This window comes from Mustelus asterias, chromosome 16 (genome assembly GCF_964213995.1).
Source record: "Mustelus asterias chromosome 16, sMusAst1.hap1.1, whole genome shotgun sequence".
Lineage (NCBI taxonomy): Eukaryota > Metazoa > Chordata > Chondrichthyes > Carcharhiniformes > Triakidae > Mustelus > Mustelus asterias.
In genome coordinates this window covers 12706718-12724729 of record NC_135816.1, presented here as the reverse complement: position 1 = coordinate 12724729, position 18012 = coordinate 12706718, and the positions used below count along the sequence as shown (strand labels likewise).

The window sequence follows — 18012 nt, the reverse complement described above, 5'->3', positions numbered from 1 at the left end:
GATGCTGGGCTCTTGTTGACCCCGAATTCACTAAAAACAAGTTGGTTTGAAAGGTATGCAGGTTCAGCCATGGACTACCTGGAAGTTCCTTATAGCATAGCAAATATCTCTGCCATGTGACATTGTACACAATTACAATTAACTGGTCCAATACTAAAGCAAGATACAAGTATCTTTGCAAAATAACCCAGTTCCAATAAGCACAATGCTCTGTTGAGGCAAGCGGGAGGGGATGAAATACAACTGATGCATCAGCAATGCAAATGCAAACCCTTTGGGACAAGTAGCACTAGGCTACCTAAAGATGAGAAGACAGCCTTTAACTTTTCCAACTCAACTCACAATTCCAAGTGTTTTACCTCTATTAATTGTTCTAGATCACATGGCTGTCTCCATCCAGGACATATGGTCCAATCCCAAGTGTTGACTCTTCAAAATAATGCCATGGGATTTTTACAATCACCAAATCAGGCATAGAGGATTTCTGATTACTGTCTCTGCTGAAAGACCAGCTCTGAATTTTCTAATTGTTATGCAAATAGTTATGATCAGAAAACTATGCTAATATCTCTTGAGAAGGTACCAGATAGTCAATTATGCATATAAGTGTCAGCTTAGGTTATGTGCTTAATGAGTACACAACTTTTTGCTTTGGTGGTTAGATTCGACCAACTGAGCCAAGCTGACATTAAAGTTGACACTTAAGATTTATTTAGCTTTACAATGGTGCCACCTTGCATTAAAAGGAAGTAAATGCTATGAATTTTATAGGCAATTCAGTTGTGAATAAAATTAATTCTTGGTATCTGTATTAATTTAGCCAATCCACAACAGAACAATATTTTTAAAATACTTTTTTAAAGACTTAAAGTAATTAATCTTTTTAACACATGACTCTTAATAATGTTTTCCTTCTGTTCACAGGCCTTTGTGTTGTTGAATCCAGCCCTGCTGTAGCAACAGAGCATTTCGATCTGCCTTTCTATTACTAGGAATTCTGCTAAAGCAAAATCTATTTTTTATATGTTATTTTTTCACATGCCTCAATGAAAGCTTTGTAAGAAAAGTCTGTCAATAAAAAAACAATGGAACTACGTTTGTTTAATGTTCTTATTTGTGTTTTATGTTCTGGCCACACAAATTGCATTGAGATTCCTTCAGTGCTTGCAAACAACCTACTGTAAATTCTCAGTCCTTAGGGAATCTTGCTTGTTAATGTGCCTGGGGGTTGATTACTTTGAGGCTGTCATTTATTACATTTTAATATAATGTAATTTTAAGTTTCAAGATCAATACAATCTGACTCTTGCTCCAGCTCATCTGAAATAAATGTTTATGCAACAAAATGCAACCTTCAAGTTTTACTTCCTAAAACTTGAGTAAAGGTGCTAATATCCAAAGGATTTGTGGATGTCCCTGTTATATTGTTACTGTTTTCTTGAATAAATTGCACCGTATGCAAGGTGCACGAGTGAGCCGAGTCACAGACAATTTACAAACAAAAAAACAGTGTGGCTCCGCATCGGTTATTTTCACATATTCAAGTGAGCTATCACTTTGTAACTAAACATTGCAAATGAAGGACGTTCCTAATATTTTCTCTACACCCCCTGCTTGTTGCAAAAATCATATCTAATCCATTTGCTGCATGTTTCTGTAAGAAAAAGCCTTTTTTCATTCATTCATTCACGGGATGTGGGCATCGCTGGCAAGGCAAGTATTTTTTTGCCCATCCCTAATTGCCCTTGAGAATGTGGCAGTGCTGCCTTAAACCGCTGCAATCCATGTGTTGTAGGTACACCCACTGTGCTTTTAGGCAGGGAGTTCCAGGATTTTGACCAAGCAACAGTGAAGAAACAGCAAAATATTTCCACTTCTGCCGACCAAAATATTGACAGATCCAGGAACTGTACTGACTCATCAATCACTCAAACATCAAATGCAGCTCTTTTCAGGAAGCCCGGTTCAGCGATGGCAGATTTATTTTTACTATTGAATTTGTAGACCCACAAATCAATATCAAAATAAATACACGTTTACACTTAAGATCGCAAAGTCACTTCCATTTTACTTCAATGGGCAGAAAATATAGCAATGATTTTGAGAAGCTTGTGAAACATCATCTAGTCTTATCAAGTCTTCTAAAAATTGTTTATTTCAGTAATATAGCTAAACTCATGGTTGAGTACCAAACATGTACTTTTATTTCAGAAATTGATGTTGCTAAATTCATTAATTAAGCATATGAAAATATATTGGTAATGATTTAATTAAATGTGTTTTATTTCAATAATGACTTGTTGCTACACACCATGTGTTTTTTTTTACTTGGCATGTGGGCGATTCTGGCAAGGCTGCATTACTTGCCCTATAAAGGTAGTGGTAGACAGAGATCAACTCATTGCAGTTCTGTGCTGAAGGCCATCCCATGATGGTGTTAGCCGGAGAATTTCAGGCTGCTTTACTCATGAAAACGAAGGAACATCAATACGACACCAGTAACAGGATGGTTTTCCCTTTGACCCCATTCACCTCTGATTTTGTTAGGGCTTTCATATGACAGAGTGTGGCACCACCTTCATATTGATGGCACTACTCTCTTTTCTCCTCAGGCATTCAGTGACCAGGCGCCAGCAATGGTTTCATGGTCATCGTTAGAATATTAATTCCAGATTTTTTATTGAATTCAAATTCCACCACTGTGGTGAGATTCGAACCCAGTCCGCAGAGTATTATGCTGCGTCTCTGGATTACTAGTCCAGGGTCTCATCCTTTAGTGACCATTATTGTCTAAGCACACTCATGCAAAGTGCTTTGGGGCATCCTTATAAGTTAAAGGCATAATATAAGCACAAGTTGATATTTAAATAGAATCATAGATGTTTACAGCACAGAAGGAGGCCATTCGGCCCATCATGTTCACACCAGTCAACAAAGCTCTGCTTACACTAATCCCATTTTCCTGCATTTTATTGAAATAATGAAGGGACTGCTATTTTGAGAGATTTTTTTACCCCCTGGGTTTGTTGGAAAATTGGGTTGTGTCTTCAAAGCAAAAAAATGTACTTGTATGATAATTACGGGATTGGCTGCTTGTACAGTTTGCCACAATTTGCTGCTTCTACTTCCTGCTGTGCTGGTCCTTGTTTATTAATTTGTGGTCTGTGGGCATTAGCAGTTATTACCTACACTAACTGCACTTGACAAGGTGGTTGTCAAGTGCCTTTAACTCTGCAGTTCAAGTGGTGAAAGTGCACCTACAGTGTTGTCAGGGAGAGTGCTGCAGGATTTTTACATGGCAGATTTGAAAAGAGAGCCAACACATTTCCAAATCAGTATGGTGTGAGAGTTGGAAATGATAGGTTCCGATGCACCCACTGCCCTTCTCCTAGGTGTTAGAGTTGTGGGTCTTGGACCTGCTGTCGAAGTAACCTTGCCAAGTGGTTGCATTGCATCTTGTACATGTTGCATACACAAGCCAGGGTGCACCACTGATAGCGGAAGTGCATGTTTAGACTCCTGGATGGGCTTCCAATTAAATAGGCTGCTTTATTTCAGATGGGACTGAGCTTCTTGCATTCTGGTTGGAGCTCCACTCGTCCAGACAAGTGGAGAGTATTCTGTCATACTCCTGACTTGAGTTTTGTGGGAAAACTTTGGGGACTCTTGAAGAGAGTTACTCATCGCAGATTAATCAACCTTTGACCTTCCATAGCCCCAGTATTTATGTCATTGATTCAATTAATGTATCTGGTCACTGGTGACCCCTCAGGCTGCTGAGGGGTCACCAGGCATTCAGCAATAGAAATGCTGTTGAATGTCAGGGAATGGATTTAAACTCTCACTTGTTACAGATTATCATTACCTGGCATTTGTGTGCTAATAGTGCTATATAAATTCAAATTTTGTTGTACGGTGAAAATGTCATTAATCATTTATCAGACTTCAATGATGTCCTGGACTGGCTGAGTGCAAGCAAGGACTACTTCATGACCTGAGGAGTTCTGAATGGAATTAAACATTGTAGTCATCAGAAGATATTCATTTCTGACCTTGTAAAGTACTTGAAAATGGTTAGGCCTAGGATATTGCCCCAAGGAAGTCCTGCAACAATATCCTGGGCTGAGATAATTGGCCTCCAACAACAACCATCTTCCTTTGTGCTAGGCACGGCGCCAACCAGTGGAAAATTTTCCTCCAGTTCCCATTGACTTCAATTTTGCCAGGATTCCTTGATGTCACACTTGGTCAAATACTGAACTAGATTTTCATCACTGAGGCAGTCAGTTAACAGGAGTCAGGAAAATTCCTGGCTCAGCCCACCTGCTTTGGGTGCAGGTTGGAGTTGGGCCAACTGTCCTGGAAACAAGGTCACAGGCAGGCATAGTGGCTGACCAGCGCAGAGGTGGGTTATTGGTCTGCCTCAGTGCTATAGAACTTGTTAAAATAGAAACAGAAAGGCCTGCCAGCCCTCATTCTGCTCACCCCCTCACTCACTCCCCTCTGGCCCCTCATGCCTTGCATGCCAAGGTAAGGACCTACCCCCATCCAACCACCCCATATAGACCCTCAGGTGTGAAAAGTGAGACCCTCTCAGGCACCTCTGTGCTCTCATGCTCCAATGTCAACCTCTGGCACTTCCATGCCCATTCACTGTAGATAAGCAATAAAACCTGTAGGGACAGGATGTGTGAAAAGATCTTTAAGAAAACAGTCATTAAAAATGTTCCACTTATTAAAAAAAGGTTTTACTACAGGACAATCGTCCAGCCCCTTTAAAGTTTTAATAACTGAAGGGCAATCCTGTGTGGAACAAATGTTGGAGCATTTCTAACAAAGTTACTGACTTACATAGAATCATTTGGCACAGAAGGAGGCCATTTACCCATTGTGCCTTTGCCAGCTCTTTATACTTGTGTAAAAGTCAAATTACTAAGACTACATTTTTTGCTAAAAAATAGGGGGTTAAACTTTACACGAGTAATAGTTTCAAGGGGCTAAAATCCACCCTTTCCCATCATCCTATCATAGAGTTGTCAGCTCAGAAACTGTTCCTGCTAACCCTTCTTTCAAAGCTAACACAAAGGGAGCCGAAAAGTATTTTTATTATTGAATTTTTATTTATGAATAAATAATAACCTCCATGGAGACAGACATTAATTTGTGCGCACTAAATTTATTAAATTAATCCAAAACAAAGCCAAAAATATAAATTTATACTGTTTCATTCAGTTTTTATGACACCAATGAAAAGAATACTACTTAAAAGCAGAGCATGCACTGAATGTGTATTAAAGTTCACGAAATCACCCTCTTCTTTGTCTTCAATTACTTATCAATAACTTCCTCGGGTCACTGTCTGTGTGGAGTTTGCACTTTCTCCCCATGTCTGCGTAGGTTTCCTCCGGGTGCACCAGTTTCCCCCCAAACTCCAGAGATGTGCGGGTTAGGCTGATTGGCCATGTTAAATTCACCCTAGTGTCAAGGGGATTAGCAGGATAAATGTGTGGGGTTACAGGAATAGGACCTGGGTGGGATTGTGGTCAGTACAGACTCGATGGGCTGAATGGCCTCTTTCTGTACTGTAGGGATTCTATGACTATCTCAAACTGCTCTTGAATGATAGATCATCAACATCATCTTCATTAGCAAGCAAGTCGTCGGTGGCCCTATGATCTCTCAAATAATCATCGTTTGTGCCATCAAGTGGATCAGATGTCCCATATTTCTTGAATGAGTTAACAACTATCTTCATTCTGATTTCATTCTAAGCCACTATAACCCATTCACACAGGGCTGCTAACATACTGCCCGTATACTGCCTCCCTTGATAAATGTCATCTCTCTTCTAATCATCCAGTCAATCCGCTTATTTCTCAAGCTATCCTTGACGGACTTCTAATGATTGAACGAATCTGGTTAGACCACTGGGAATCACTATGATATCACCATTTTGTGATCTAATTTCAGCAGCAACGCCTCCACTTTCTCAGAAGACTAAGGAAATTTGGCATGTCAGCTACGACTCTCACCAACTTTTACAGATGCACCATAGAAAGCATTCTTTCTGCTTGTATCCAGCTTGGTATGGTTCCTGCTCTGCCAAGACCGCAAGGAACTACAAAAGGTCGTGAATGTAGCCCAATCCATCACGCAAACCAGCCTCCCACCCATTGACTCTGTCTACTCTTCCCGCTGCTTCGGCAAAGCAGCCAGCATCATTAAGGACACCACGCATCCCGGACATTCTCTGTTCCACCTTCTTCCTTCGGGAAAAAGATACAAAAGTCTAAGATGACATACCAACCAACTCAAGAACAGCTTCTTCGCTGCTGCCGTCAGACTTTTGAATGGACTTACTTGCCTTGCATTAAGTTGATCTTTCTCTACACTGTAGCTATCTATGACTGTAACACTACATTCTGCACTTTCTTGTTTCCTTTTCTATGAATGGTATGCTTTGTATAGCGTGCAAAATACAATACTTTTCACTGTATGTTAATACATGTGACAATAATAAATCAAATCAAATCAACATCATTGAGATGGTGTGATCTGAACATGTCCCAGCTGAGAAGACTTTTTCCTTGCGTGATCCTCCAGTTCAAGAACTCCAAACTTTCCTCAAGCATATTTTCATCCCAGCTTCAACCATTCAGCCTTTATTGTGAAGGTGGATGACTACTCCTTTTGGAAATTGCTGTTTTGGGAGGGCTTTTCCTTTGTATATCACCATTGGCTTGAGCTTTGTCCCATCAGACATACACTGTTGAATCTACTTTTTTCATGACTGCTGACAGTGTTTCTCTCCAATTTTACTCACTGTTTGATTGGCTGGATGTCACAACTCTTGGGAGTTTCATTCATGTTCCCAATGCAGGTCATTCTGTATCTAATATTTTATCAATGTTTGATAACCCCTGAAATGCAATAAACATGCTATCAAATTCTGCTGGGAGACATTGTGAAATCTTGGTCTGCTGTTGCAATACGAAGTTATTTCTCTTCATAAACCTGACACACTATCCAGGGCTGGCTTTGAAATCTGCAAGTACCTAATTTCTGTGTTTGTTTCAGGGGCAAGACTTGAAAAGATCCAACAGAAACTGTGTTCATTCTGGTGATTTTCATTGACGCATTTTGCAATTCTGTTTTCCAACTGTGGCCACATGCTTGGCTTCTCTCTATTTGCTCATTTACTCTTAGGCATTTGCCTAAACTGTGTATAGAGCCTTTTCCAGTCACTAATGTTGCTGTCTGATATCTTAAATTCTCAAGCTGTTCACAATTATTTGACTACTTTGCAATCTCAGTGACTTTAAGTTTGAACTGGGCTGTTTATCAGCCATTCCTTCTTGAGACCAGGTTGCCATAATAAAGGGTGGGAATGATGGGAATGCAGTGCGCATCTATGAGGTGGTATTCTTGACATCACGTGTAGAGTAATGGAGCTGAACAGCTGCCTTCAGTATTTTATGATTCAATCAGTGAGTAGGTTTGCACTACGGCAAGTTGGACTTTAGCAGTGAGTCGGTGGTAAATACAGAAAATTTGCATTATTTGGCTAAAAGTCAGACGTTGACTTATAAATGAAAAATATGAAAAATGAATGACTTTTTTAACCAAAAGTCTGGGGTTGACTTTTATATGAGATTGCGCATTACTCAAGTGTACACAGTCGTCCCACTCCCTTGCTCTTTACCCATCCCTGGTAATTTTCCTTTTTAAGTACTTATTTAATTCCTATTGAAAGTTACCATGGAGTCTATTCCACCACCCTTTCCAGCATTGCATTCTGGATCATTGTAACTCGCTAAGAAAATAATTTTCCTCAATTCACCTCTGGTTCTCTTACCTTAAGTTAATTACGTGCCGTGTGTCAAAGAACAAAGAAAATTACAGCACAGGAACAGGCCCTTCAGCCCTCCAAGCCTGCACCAACCATGCTGCCCGACTGAACTAAAACCCCCTACCCTTCCGGGGACCATATCCCTCTATTCCCATCCTATTCATGTATTTGTCAAGACGCCCCTTAAAAGTCACTACCGTATCCGCTTCCACTACCTTCGCCAGCAACGAGTTCCAGGCACCCACTACTCTCTGTGTAAAAAAATCTGCCTCGTACATCTCTTTTAAACCTTGCCCCTCGCACCTTAAACCTGTGCCCCCTAGTAATTGACTCTTCCACCCTGGGAAAAAGCTTCTGACTATCCACTCTGTCCATGCCTCTCATGTTCTTGTAGACTTCTAGCAGGTCGCCTCTCAACCTCCGTCGTTCCAGTGAGAACAAACCAAGTTTCTCCAACCTCTCCTCATAACTAATGCCCCCCATACCAGGCAACATCCTGGTAAATCTTTTCTGTACCCTCTCCAAAGCCTCCACATCCTTCTGGCAGTGTGGCGACCAGAATTGAACACTGTATTCCAAATGCGGCCTAACTAAGGTTCTATAAAGCTGCAACATGACTTGCCAATTTTTAAACTCCATGCCCCGGCCGATGAAGGCAAGCATGCCGTATGCCTTTTTGACTACCTTCTCCACCTGCATTGCTACTTTCAGTGACCTGTGTACCTGTACACCGAGATCCCTTTGCCTATCAATACTCTTAAAGGTTCTGCCATTTACTGTATATTTCCTATCTGTATTAGACCTTCCAAAATGCATTACCTCACATTTGTCCGGATTAAACTCCATCTGCCATCTTTCCGCCCAAGTCTCCAACTGATTTATATCCTGCTGTATCCTCTGATGGTCCTCATCGCTATCCGCAAATCCACCAACCTTTGTGTCGTCCGCAAACTTACTAATCAAACCAGTTACATTTTCCTCCAAATCATTTATTTATAATATATATATATTACAAACAGCAAAGGTCCCAGCACTGATCCCTGAGGAATGCCACTTGTCACAGCTCTCTATCCAGAAATGCACCCTTCCACTGCTACCCTCTGTCTTCTTTGACCGAGCCAGTTTTGTATCCACCTTGCCAGCTCACCTCTGATCCCATGCGACTTAACCTTCTGCACCAGTCTGCCATGAGGGACCTTGTCAAAGGCCTTACTGAAGTCCATGTAGACAACATCCACTGACCTAACCTCATCATTCATCTTTGCCACTTCCTCGAAAAACCCAATCAAGTTAATGAGACACGACCTCCCCTTCACATCCTGCAGTTGCTGTTGTTAATAGCAACAATTTAGCAAAACTTAGCAAATATCTTGAGTATTTGTTTTCCGAGTTCCTTAACTTTAGATAATTATTATTTTATATTGTTACAAAAATAACTTATCTTTTCAGCTGAGTCTGAAATCAATATTGCAGTGGAAACAATTTTGAAAGATATTAACTAAACATTATGGTAGTTTCATTATGTGGTAACTGCAAGTTCCTAACTGGTATCTTATAAACATTTGAGTAAATTATGTACTTTAATCTTGAGCAAACTCTCGTGCTTGATTGGTAGTTTTAATATTTATATTTGATTAAATCTAGCTTGCTTAACAGGGGGTGTGTGTTTAGCTATCAACTGTAGCTTAGTTGGCAGCACTCTCACCTCTGCGGAGGAGGTTGTGGGTTCAAGCTCCATTCCAAAGACTTCACATAGTCCAGACTGACACACTCAGTGCTATGCTATTGGAGGTGCAGTCTTTCAAATGAGCTATTAAACTCTGAGGCAAGAACAGAGAATGCTGGAAATCTCAGCAGGTCTGGCAGCATCTGCAAGGAGTCCCTGCAGATCTCCCTACAGACGCTGCAAGACCTGCTGAGTTTTCCCAGCGTTCTCTGTTCTTGTTTCAGATTGCAGCATCCGCCACAATCCCTCCTCGACACTATTTTGAAGGCAAGTTCTCCCTGGTATCCTGGCGATATTTAACCCTCAACCAACATCGATTTAGCAGGTATGGCACCATCTGTGAAGAGAGAAAGTGTTCCAAAGAAGAGATATGTTGGACTCAAAGCATTAATCTGCTGGTCTCTCTATAGATGCTGCTGTACCTGCTGAGTTTTTCCAGCACTTACTGTTTTTGTTTCAGATTTCCAGCATCTGCAATGTTTTGCTGCAACATGAATGTCGGAAGTTATTTGATGTGCTTATGTGTCACTTCATGAAGTTTATTGTTAATTATTTTGCCATTTTCAAAATGATGAATATGATTGTGGAAATCACTTGGATATAGAGGTGTAACTCTTAAGTGCCTGGCATTTGCCCTGGACCAGACATTTAAGTTTTCAGCCCATGCACAGTGATGTTAATGCATGCTTGGGAAGAACAGGTAACTTTTGAACCTATGGTTCCCAATGTTCCATACCACTGAGGGTTTTCCCATCTCATGTCTTGATCTGTTGTAGAATCATTGACAAAGATTGATTGCTAATCAACAACTGTTTTATCACTATCTGATGTGACTACCAGGATGGTAAAAGGTGAACTAAATTTATTTTTAAATATTTATCCAATTTCCTTTATGAAAGTTACTATTGAATCAGCTTCCCCTACTCTTTTGGCACTGTACTCCAAATCACAACTCACTGCACAAAGTTATTTTTATATTGCTGATAGGAGAGACATGTTCCCAAAGCTTTTCATCTTGAACTCATCGGAACAAATGCAAGATGTCAAGTTTCAAATGAATACAATTTGTGCTGCAAGAGAAAAGGGTGCAGATTGGTTGGCAAGTTGACACTGATTGGCTGAGGCATTGCCTTGGAGAAAGCAATGGGGAACTATAGGCTCCCCAAACTCCTGGGTAATTCAAAAAAGGCACAAGGCTTGAACTTATTCCTTTTGTTTGCAGAGAACGGATCCCTGTGTATGAATGTATATTGCTTCTCGCAAGCGAAAATGAACATGTTATGAGCTCGACTGATGATTATCTTAAATTTGTGGTTAGTGTAGCTACAGCACGCTCAGAGTTGTTCAGCAAATGCTGCTCAATTACAGAATCACGTTTCATAGTGCATGTTTTATTTTGGTTTCCTTTCATCTCTACCTGATCTTTTGCCAATAATCTTATGTCTGTATTCTCTGGTTTCTGACCCTCCTATCAGTGGAAAGTTTTTAATACCTTGAATATCGAGAACATCCCAAAGCCGTTCACAGTTGTTAGAAAAATGGATGCTGTAGCTTGCTGTGAGAAGTTAGTCATAAGAGTGACAGAAGGCTTGCACAGTAGATGGGCTTTTAGAAGATTGATAGAATGAGGTCTAGAGAGGGAAAATCAAGAGTATGTGCCAGACATCTGAGGGTTTTGCTTTTAACGCTGGGGCAAAAGATGGGGGAGTACTCCGTGTATGAGCAACAGATTGCTTGAGGGTAAAGGGCTGTGGAGGATTTGTATCATTGACTTCCCATTGCCTTGAAAATATTCATGTATTTAACAATTTCCTTTTGAAAGCGAGCATTGAATTTGCTGGTACTGCTTTTTTGGCCAATGCATTCCAAAAAAAATAAATGTTATGAGTTAGTGTTTAAATATTCTTATTTAACTAAAAAACTTTCGTGTTTATTTCACTGTTTAACACAAAAAACCCTACCCCTTGTGCTTGAGTGGAATTATTACTAAATATTAGTGTTTGCTTCACAGTAGGCTGGTAGCAAACCATTTAAGAACCTGTTTGCTTTCCAGTTGATCACAGTTGACAGCAGAATGAATGTGGGGTAGTTGAAGACTGGAGACCTTGTGAAGAATCTGCCAGTAAAGCATTTTGCCAACCCCTAGTGACCAATTAGGGAAGAGTTGGGAGTCTGCCTGAGTCCTTAAACTGTCTGAAAGGTTAAGCCCTGATCTGATTCAAACCATGAAATTGCCTGTATTGTAATTGGGAGAACTCCAGTGATTCATTAGTGACATTTGTAAAAGAGTGCATGAAGAAAATACAACCCTAGTCCATGCTGCTTGTCCTGATTAAACCTTATAAGCTCTGGTATCATTCTGATTAATCTTCACTGCATCCTCTCCAAGGTTAATATATTTGCATTGAGGTGCAGTGCCCAGGATTGAACCCAATAGTCCAAAATGTAATCAATCTAGATAGAGCCTATATACCTTTAACAGAACCATGCCTCCTTATGATAAAGACCAACATTTTATTAACCTGTTAGAAAACTTTTAACTAGTCCCTTTTCCTCAGTTTAACGAAAGAGGTGGAATGTCTTGTGAAAAGGAAGAGGGAAGCTTATGTAGGGATGAGGAAACAAGGTTCAGATGGCTCGATTGAGGGTTACAAGTTAGCAAGGAATGAGCTGAAAAAGGGGCTTAGGAGAGCTAGGAGGGGACATGAGAAGTCCTTGGCGGGTCGGATCAAGGAAAACCCCAAGGCTTTTTACTTTTATGTGAGGAATAAAAGAATGACCAGGGTGAGGTTAGGGCCGGTCAAGGACAGTAGTGGGAACTTGTGTATGGAGTCAGTAGAGATAAGCGAGGTGATGAATGAATACTTTTCTTCAGTGTTCACCAAGGAGAGGGGCCATGTTTTTGAGGAAGAGAAGGTGTTACAGGCTAATAGGCTGGAGGAAATAGATGTTCGGAGGGAGGATGTCCTGGCAGTTTTGAATAAACTGAAGGTCGATAAGTCCCCTGGGCCTGATGAAATATATCCTAGGATTCTTTGGGAGGCAAGGGATGAGATTGCAGAGCCTTTGGCTTTGATCTTTGGGTCCTCGCTGTCCATGGGGATGGTGCCAGAGGACTGGAGAGTGGCGAATGTTGTTCCTCTGTTTAAGAAAGGGAATAGAAATGACCCTGGTAATTATAGACCGGTTAGTCTTACTTCGGTGGTTGGTAAATTGATGGAAACGGTCCTTAGGGATGGGATTTATGACCATTTAGAAAGATGCGGATTAATCCGGGATAGTCAGCACGGATTCGTGAAGGGCAAGTTGTGCCTCACAAATTTGATTGAATTTTTTGAGGAGGTAACTAAGTGTGTTGATGAAGGTCGGGCAGTTGATGTCATATACATGGATTTTAGTAAGGCGTTTGATAAGGTCCCCCATGGTCGGCTTATGATGAAAGTGAGGAGGTGTGGGATAGAGGGAAAGCTGGCCAATTGGATAGGTAACTGGCTGTCTGATCGAAGACAGAGGGTGGTGGTGGATGGAAAATGTTCAGACTGGAGGCAGGTTGCTAGCAGAGTGCCACAGGGATCAGTGCTTGGTCCTCTGCTCTTTGTGATTTTTATTAATGACTTAGAGGAGGGGGCTGAAGGGTGGATCAGTAAATTTGCTGATGACACCAAGATTGGTGGAGTAGTGGATGAGGTGGAGGGCTGTTGTAGGCTGCAAAGAGACATAGATAGGATGCAAAGCTGGGCTGAAAAATGGCAAATGGAGTTTAACCCTGATAAATGTGAGGTGATTCATTTTGGTAGGACTAATTTAAATGTGGATTACAGGGTCAAAGGTAGGGTTCTGAAGACTGTGGAGGAACAGAGAGATCTTGGGGTCCATATCCACAGATCTCGAAAGGTTGCCACTCAAGTGGATAGAGCTGTGAAGAAGGCCTATGGTGTGTTAGCTTTTATTAACGGGGGGTTGGAGTTTAAGAGCCGTGGGGTTATGCTGCAACTGTACAGGACCTTGGTGAGACCACATTTGGAATATTGTGTGCAGTTCTGGTCACCTCACTATAAGAAGGATGTGGAAGCGCTGGAAAGAGTGCAGAGGAGATTTACCTGGATACTGCCTGGTTTGGAGGGTAGGTCTTATGAGGAAAGGTTGAGGGAGCTAGGGCTGTTCTCTCTGGCGTGGAGGAGGCTGAGGGGAGACTTAATAGAGGTTTATAAAATGATGAAGGGGATAGATAGAGTGAACGTTCAAAGACTATTTCCTTGGGTGGATGGAGCTATTACAAGGGGGCATAAGTATAGGGTTTGTGGTGGGAGATACAGGAAGGATATCAGAGGTAGGTTCTTTACGCAGAGAGTGGTTGGGGTGTGGAATGGACTGCCTGCAGTGATAGTGGAGTCAGACACTTTAGGAACATTTAAGCGGTTATTGGATAGGCACATGGAGCACACCAGGATGATAGGGAATGGGATAGCTTGATCTTGGTTTCAGATAAAGCTCGGCACAACATCGTGGGCCGAAGGGCCTGTTCTGTGCTGTTCTATACCTGAAGCTTGGCGTTTCCAGGACATTGCGTTGTGTTTTTGGATTTTTAGTATTTGCATTTTTCTGCTATTCACGAAGTTTGTAAAAGCAACAAATCTCATCCTGCAGCTTTTACGAACCCAGGCAGACTCCTTTTGAAATGCTGAGGATATTTTTCCATCAGTTTTTGTTCTGTATATAAGAAGGAGATTATAATGGTTTGACCCATTATATAACTTGATCTTGTATAGTTTACATTTTTTGCTGGCTTAGATTAAAGTACATTCGCCAAATGATAAGGCAGATACAGGAGAACACTAAGCGGGGTAGGGGGGTATCCGGAACAAGAACAATGAACCTGTTAATTCAAAATTTAAACACTTACAACAGGTAGGTTTATGAAAGTTGGATTTTCCTGCTATATTTGATGGCCAGTGTAATATTAGACAGACTTTTAAATTGAGCTGTCAAAATAATGCCATTGTTCTGCCACTTTTATTAAGTGTTGTGGATATCAATTGCTGACAGAGAATACTGCAGCTCAGCAGCTTTGACCGCAAAACCATGGTCAGTTTCAAAGTTCCTGACCAGTTCTTTGTGAAAGTCTCAGCAGTTAATTTCAATGAGGGGTTGTTTAAAAAAAAAGGAATGTATCTGCTGAGTATGAACCGTCTGAAAGTCTGGAATTTTCAAAAGAAGATAATTAACTTCTTTCAACATTACAGATGTACATTGAAGCAGTGCCAGAGGGCAAATATGGCAGTGAGCACAAGGTGAACTAAACAACTTCTTGCACCACTCAAAATTGTTGTTCTGCAAATATGGTTGAAGCAGTGCCTCAGTAATTGATTGCAATGGTGATTACAAATAGTGTGATAATAGTATGCTATTGCTAAAGAGAATAGTTCTTTTTAACTGTTTCAATTAACTTTTTAAAAGTTCCGTTTTTTCCACAAGTAGTCGGTATGTCTGGAGGGAATATAATCCAGATGCTGGGAAAGCGGATAATTATTCATTTTAGCCATGTGGTGTTTACTTAGGAGAGAGCTAATGGACTTTTGTATACATGAGGAAAGGGTCCCTTAGGTTTTTAATTAAAGAATTTGAAGTTGGGTTTAGGTATATAGGGTAATGGGAGGAGCTAATCTTGTAGCAGGGGGAAAACAGCTTTCAGTTCCGACTGGGGTTTGTTTAAAGATAGAGGTCTGCAAGCTGCTCTCCCTACAAAATCTCTCTGAAAGCTTTAAGGCTGTTTACACTCATTATAGCAAGTATGTTTACAGTTGCTAACTGCATTTAAAGTGTTTTTTGAGTCTGTAATAAAAATGTTACTTATTTGGAACTGAAACAGTGATAGGTTAGAAATTAGAGTTGTTGCTTTTCATGTTTAAATATTGTTTAATGGGTAATTAAACTGCTTCATTTGTTACAGTTACAGTTAAAGTTTATAGTTAAACTTGTTATTAAATACAGTTTGTTTTACTATAAAAGATCTCTAATTTTGTCAGTGGAAATACTCCTGGAGTAAAGCATCCTATCCTCACGTTTACGCCAAAATTGAAAAAGTGTTGAGGTCTAGTGTTGCTTCCTAATGTAATTTGGGATTCTGGTCCAGGGCCCTAACAATGGTTAGTGCTATTTTTCCACGATAGTTTAGTTTATTTATTAGTGTCACAAGTAGGCTTACATTAATACTGCAATGAAGTTACCGTGAAAATCCCCTAGTCACCACACTCTGGCGCCTGTTCAGGTACACTGAGGGAGAATTTAGCATGGCCAATGCACCTAACCAACACGTCTTTTGGACTGTGGGAGGAAACCGGTGCACCTGGAGGAAACCCATGCAGACACAGGGCAAATGTGCAAACTCCACACAGACAATCACCCAAGCCAAGAATCGAACCCGGGTCCCTGGCGCTGTGAGGCAGCAGTGCTAACCACTGTGCCATTGTACTAGGTGGGTGGTGGATGGTTGAGATAAGCAGAAGTGGGCTAAGTGATGGGGACTATACTTAGTATTACATAGTATTTACGGGACTAAAACAGACCATTTGGCTTAACTGGTCTTCATGCACCTTAAATGTATCATGTGCTTAAGTGCACACAAACCTTTTTCCACCATTTTTCAACTCGTCCTATAAAGCTTTGGTTAGAATTCATCTGTAGTACTGTATTCAGTTCTTGGCACTGCAGCTCAGGATAGATATACTGGCCATGGAGGGGATATAGCACTGATTCACCAAAGCGATACAGGAGCTGAAGGGTTTTAATTATGAGTACAGGTTCCATAGCTAGGCTTGTATTCCCTTGAATGTAGAAGATTATGAGGTGATTAAAGGATTCCATAGGCTTCAGTGAGAGACACATTTCCTCTGGCGGGGTAGTCCAAAGCAAAGGGGCAAAAATAACCATTAAATTAGAGCTAGATTGTTCAAGGGTGCTGTCAGGGTACACGTCTTCACATGAGGGATAGTGGAAATCTGGAACTTTCTCCCCCAATCCCCCATGGATCTGTTGAAGGGCAGTTGAAAAATTCAAAACTAAGATAGAACGTTGTTAGGCAAGGATATTAAGGCATATGGAGAAAAGGGATAGATGGAGTTAAGATGCAGATCAGCCATGATCTAATTGAGTGGTGAAATGGTCTTGAGGAACTTAATAGTTTACTTATGTTCCTGTCAACCTTACCTTCTATTCCATTCTCTTTCATATCCAGATCTGGTTTTCCCTTAATTTCATGATGTAGTCAAGGGTCTGTGGTTGATGAAGTAAACATTCCCATTACTGTTATTGTGGAAATCTGAAAGCATTTTCTCATTTGTACTTTTGCCTCTCATCATTGTTGCAAAAATAAAGCACCGCTCACTTGTTATTTCTCTGTGTATATTTCAGATGGTCAGAATATTAACCGTGACCCGAGCCCCCGGCAGACGATGTTGTACGAACTCGAGCTGTCCACCATTCAGCCTTCCATTGGCCAATGTGACCAGAATAAAGCATGAGCGATTCTGCCCCACCGGATTTCAGACCAGTCTTAGCCTTACTGCACAAAAAACAATTAAAGCTGCGATCCGTCAAAATGTTTACTCCACTTGTGGAACAGAATCAAATGCATCAAAATGTGGAGGTGAACAGTACCACACGCTGCCTGTCTTTGCATCATTTTTCTTGTAATTATTCTTCCTCATGATGTCATCAAAAGAAGGTTATCACAATGCGATGGAGGGACGGCGTTTTTCACCTTCCTGCAAAAACCTCTGTTCAAGGTAGCCTCTGTAAGAAATTAATACCTTTTACTTTGCTCTTCTGCTGGTGAGCAGAATATGCAGGCCTATGATTCCAATAACTGTCCATGACCAGCTTCTATTTATTTTAGAGTTATACTATTTACAATGAACATTTCTCAGCAGCAGATCCAGCAAAAGAGGCATCTATCTGATCTCATTGTTGCACTAAATACCATATGTCTGCCTGAAGTAGATTAAATTAATGTCGCTTGTCAGGCTTTAATAAGAAACAGCAGTGATGAATATCAGGACCACTTTGTGTAGATGGACCTGATTTTCAAAACGTTTCCAATGATTGTATGGTTTTGACAATTGGCACTCTGGCTGAGGACAAGCAGCTCTGGTGGATGTTGCCATATATCGAAGGTGCTCCCTGGAAGAGACCCATTCATCCTACGGATCTGCTGGCTCCTCAGATGGCCTATACTACTCCCTCAACTCTTTGATCATTTTTTGTCTGCTTTTCTTACAGTGGATCCAGAGTATTTGGATGTGCCAGACCTGAATTTAGAGAGTTAAATTATAAGGATGGTTCACATAATCTAATTATACTATTCCTTGAAGTAAGGCCGTTGTTTCTTGATTGACCCAATGCTCATTTGTGACTGATATTGGGCACTCAAACTGATTAG

General features: G+C 40.8%; 1 protein-coding gene across 3 annotated transcripts in view; it reads left to right on the top strand.

Annotated features, from left to right (window-relative positions):
• Positions 1-17182, top strand: part of rnf130 (ring finger protein 130) — a 190674-nt gene extending 173492 nt beyond the window's left edge. For 2 of the 3 annotated variants that reach the window (XM_078231805.1, XM_078231806.1), the window contains one exon: positions 925-1095. Coding sequence is in view for 2 of the 3 variants with exons in the window: in XM_078231806.1 (XP_078087932.1) it covers positions 925-940 (16 nt within the window). In the remaining variant the exon portion in view is untranslated. Of the gene's footprint in view, positions 1-924; positions 1096-16985 lie in introns of those variants that run through there. The other variant, XM_078231807.1, reaches the window with a different exon arrangement.
• Positions 17183-18012: the final 830 nt, after the last annotated feature.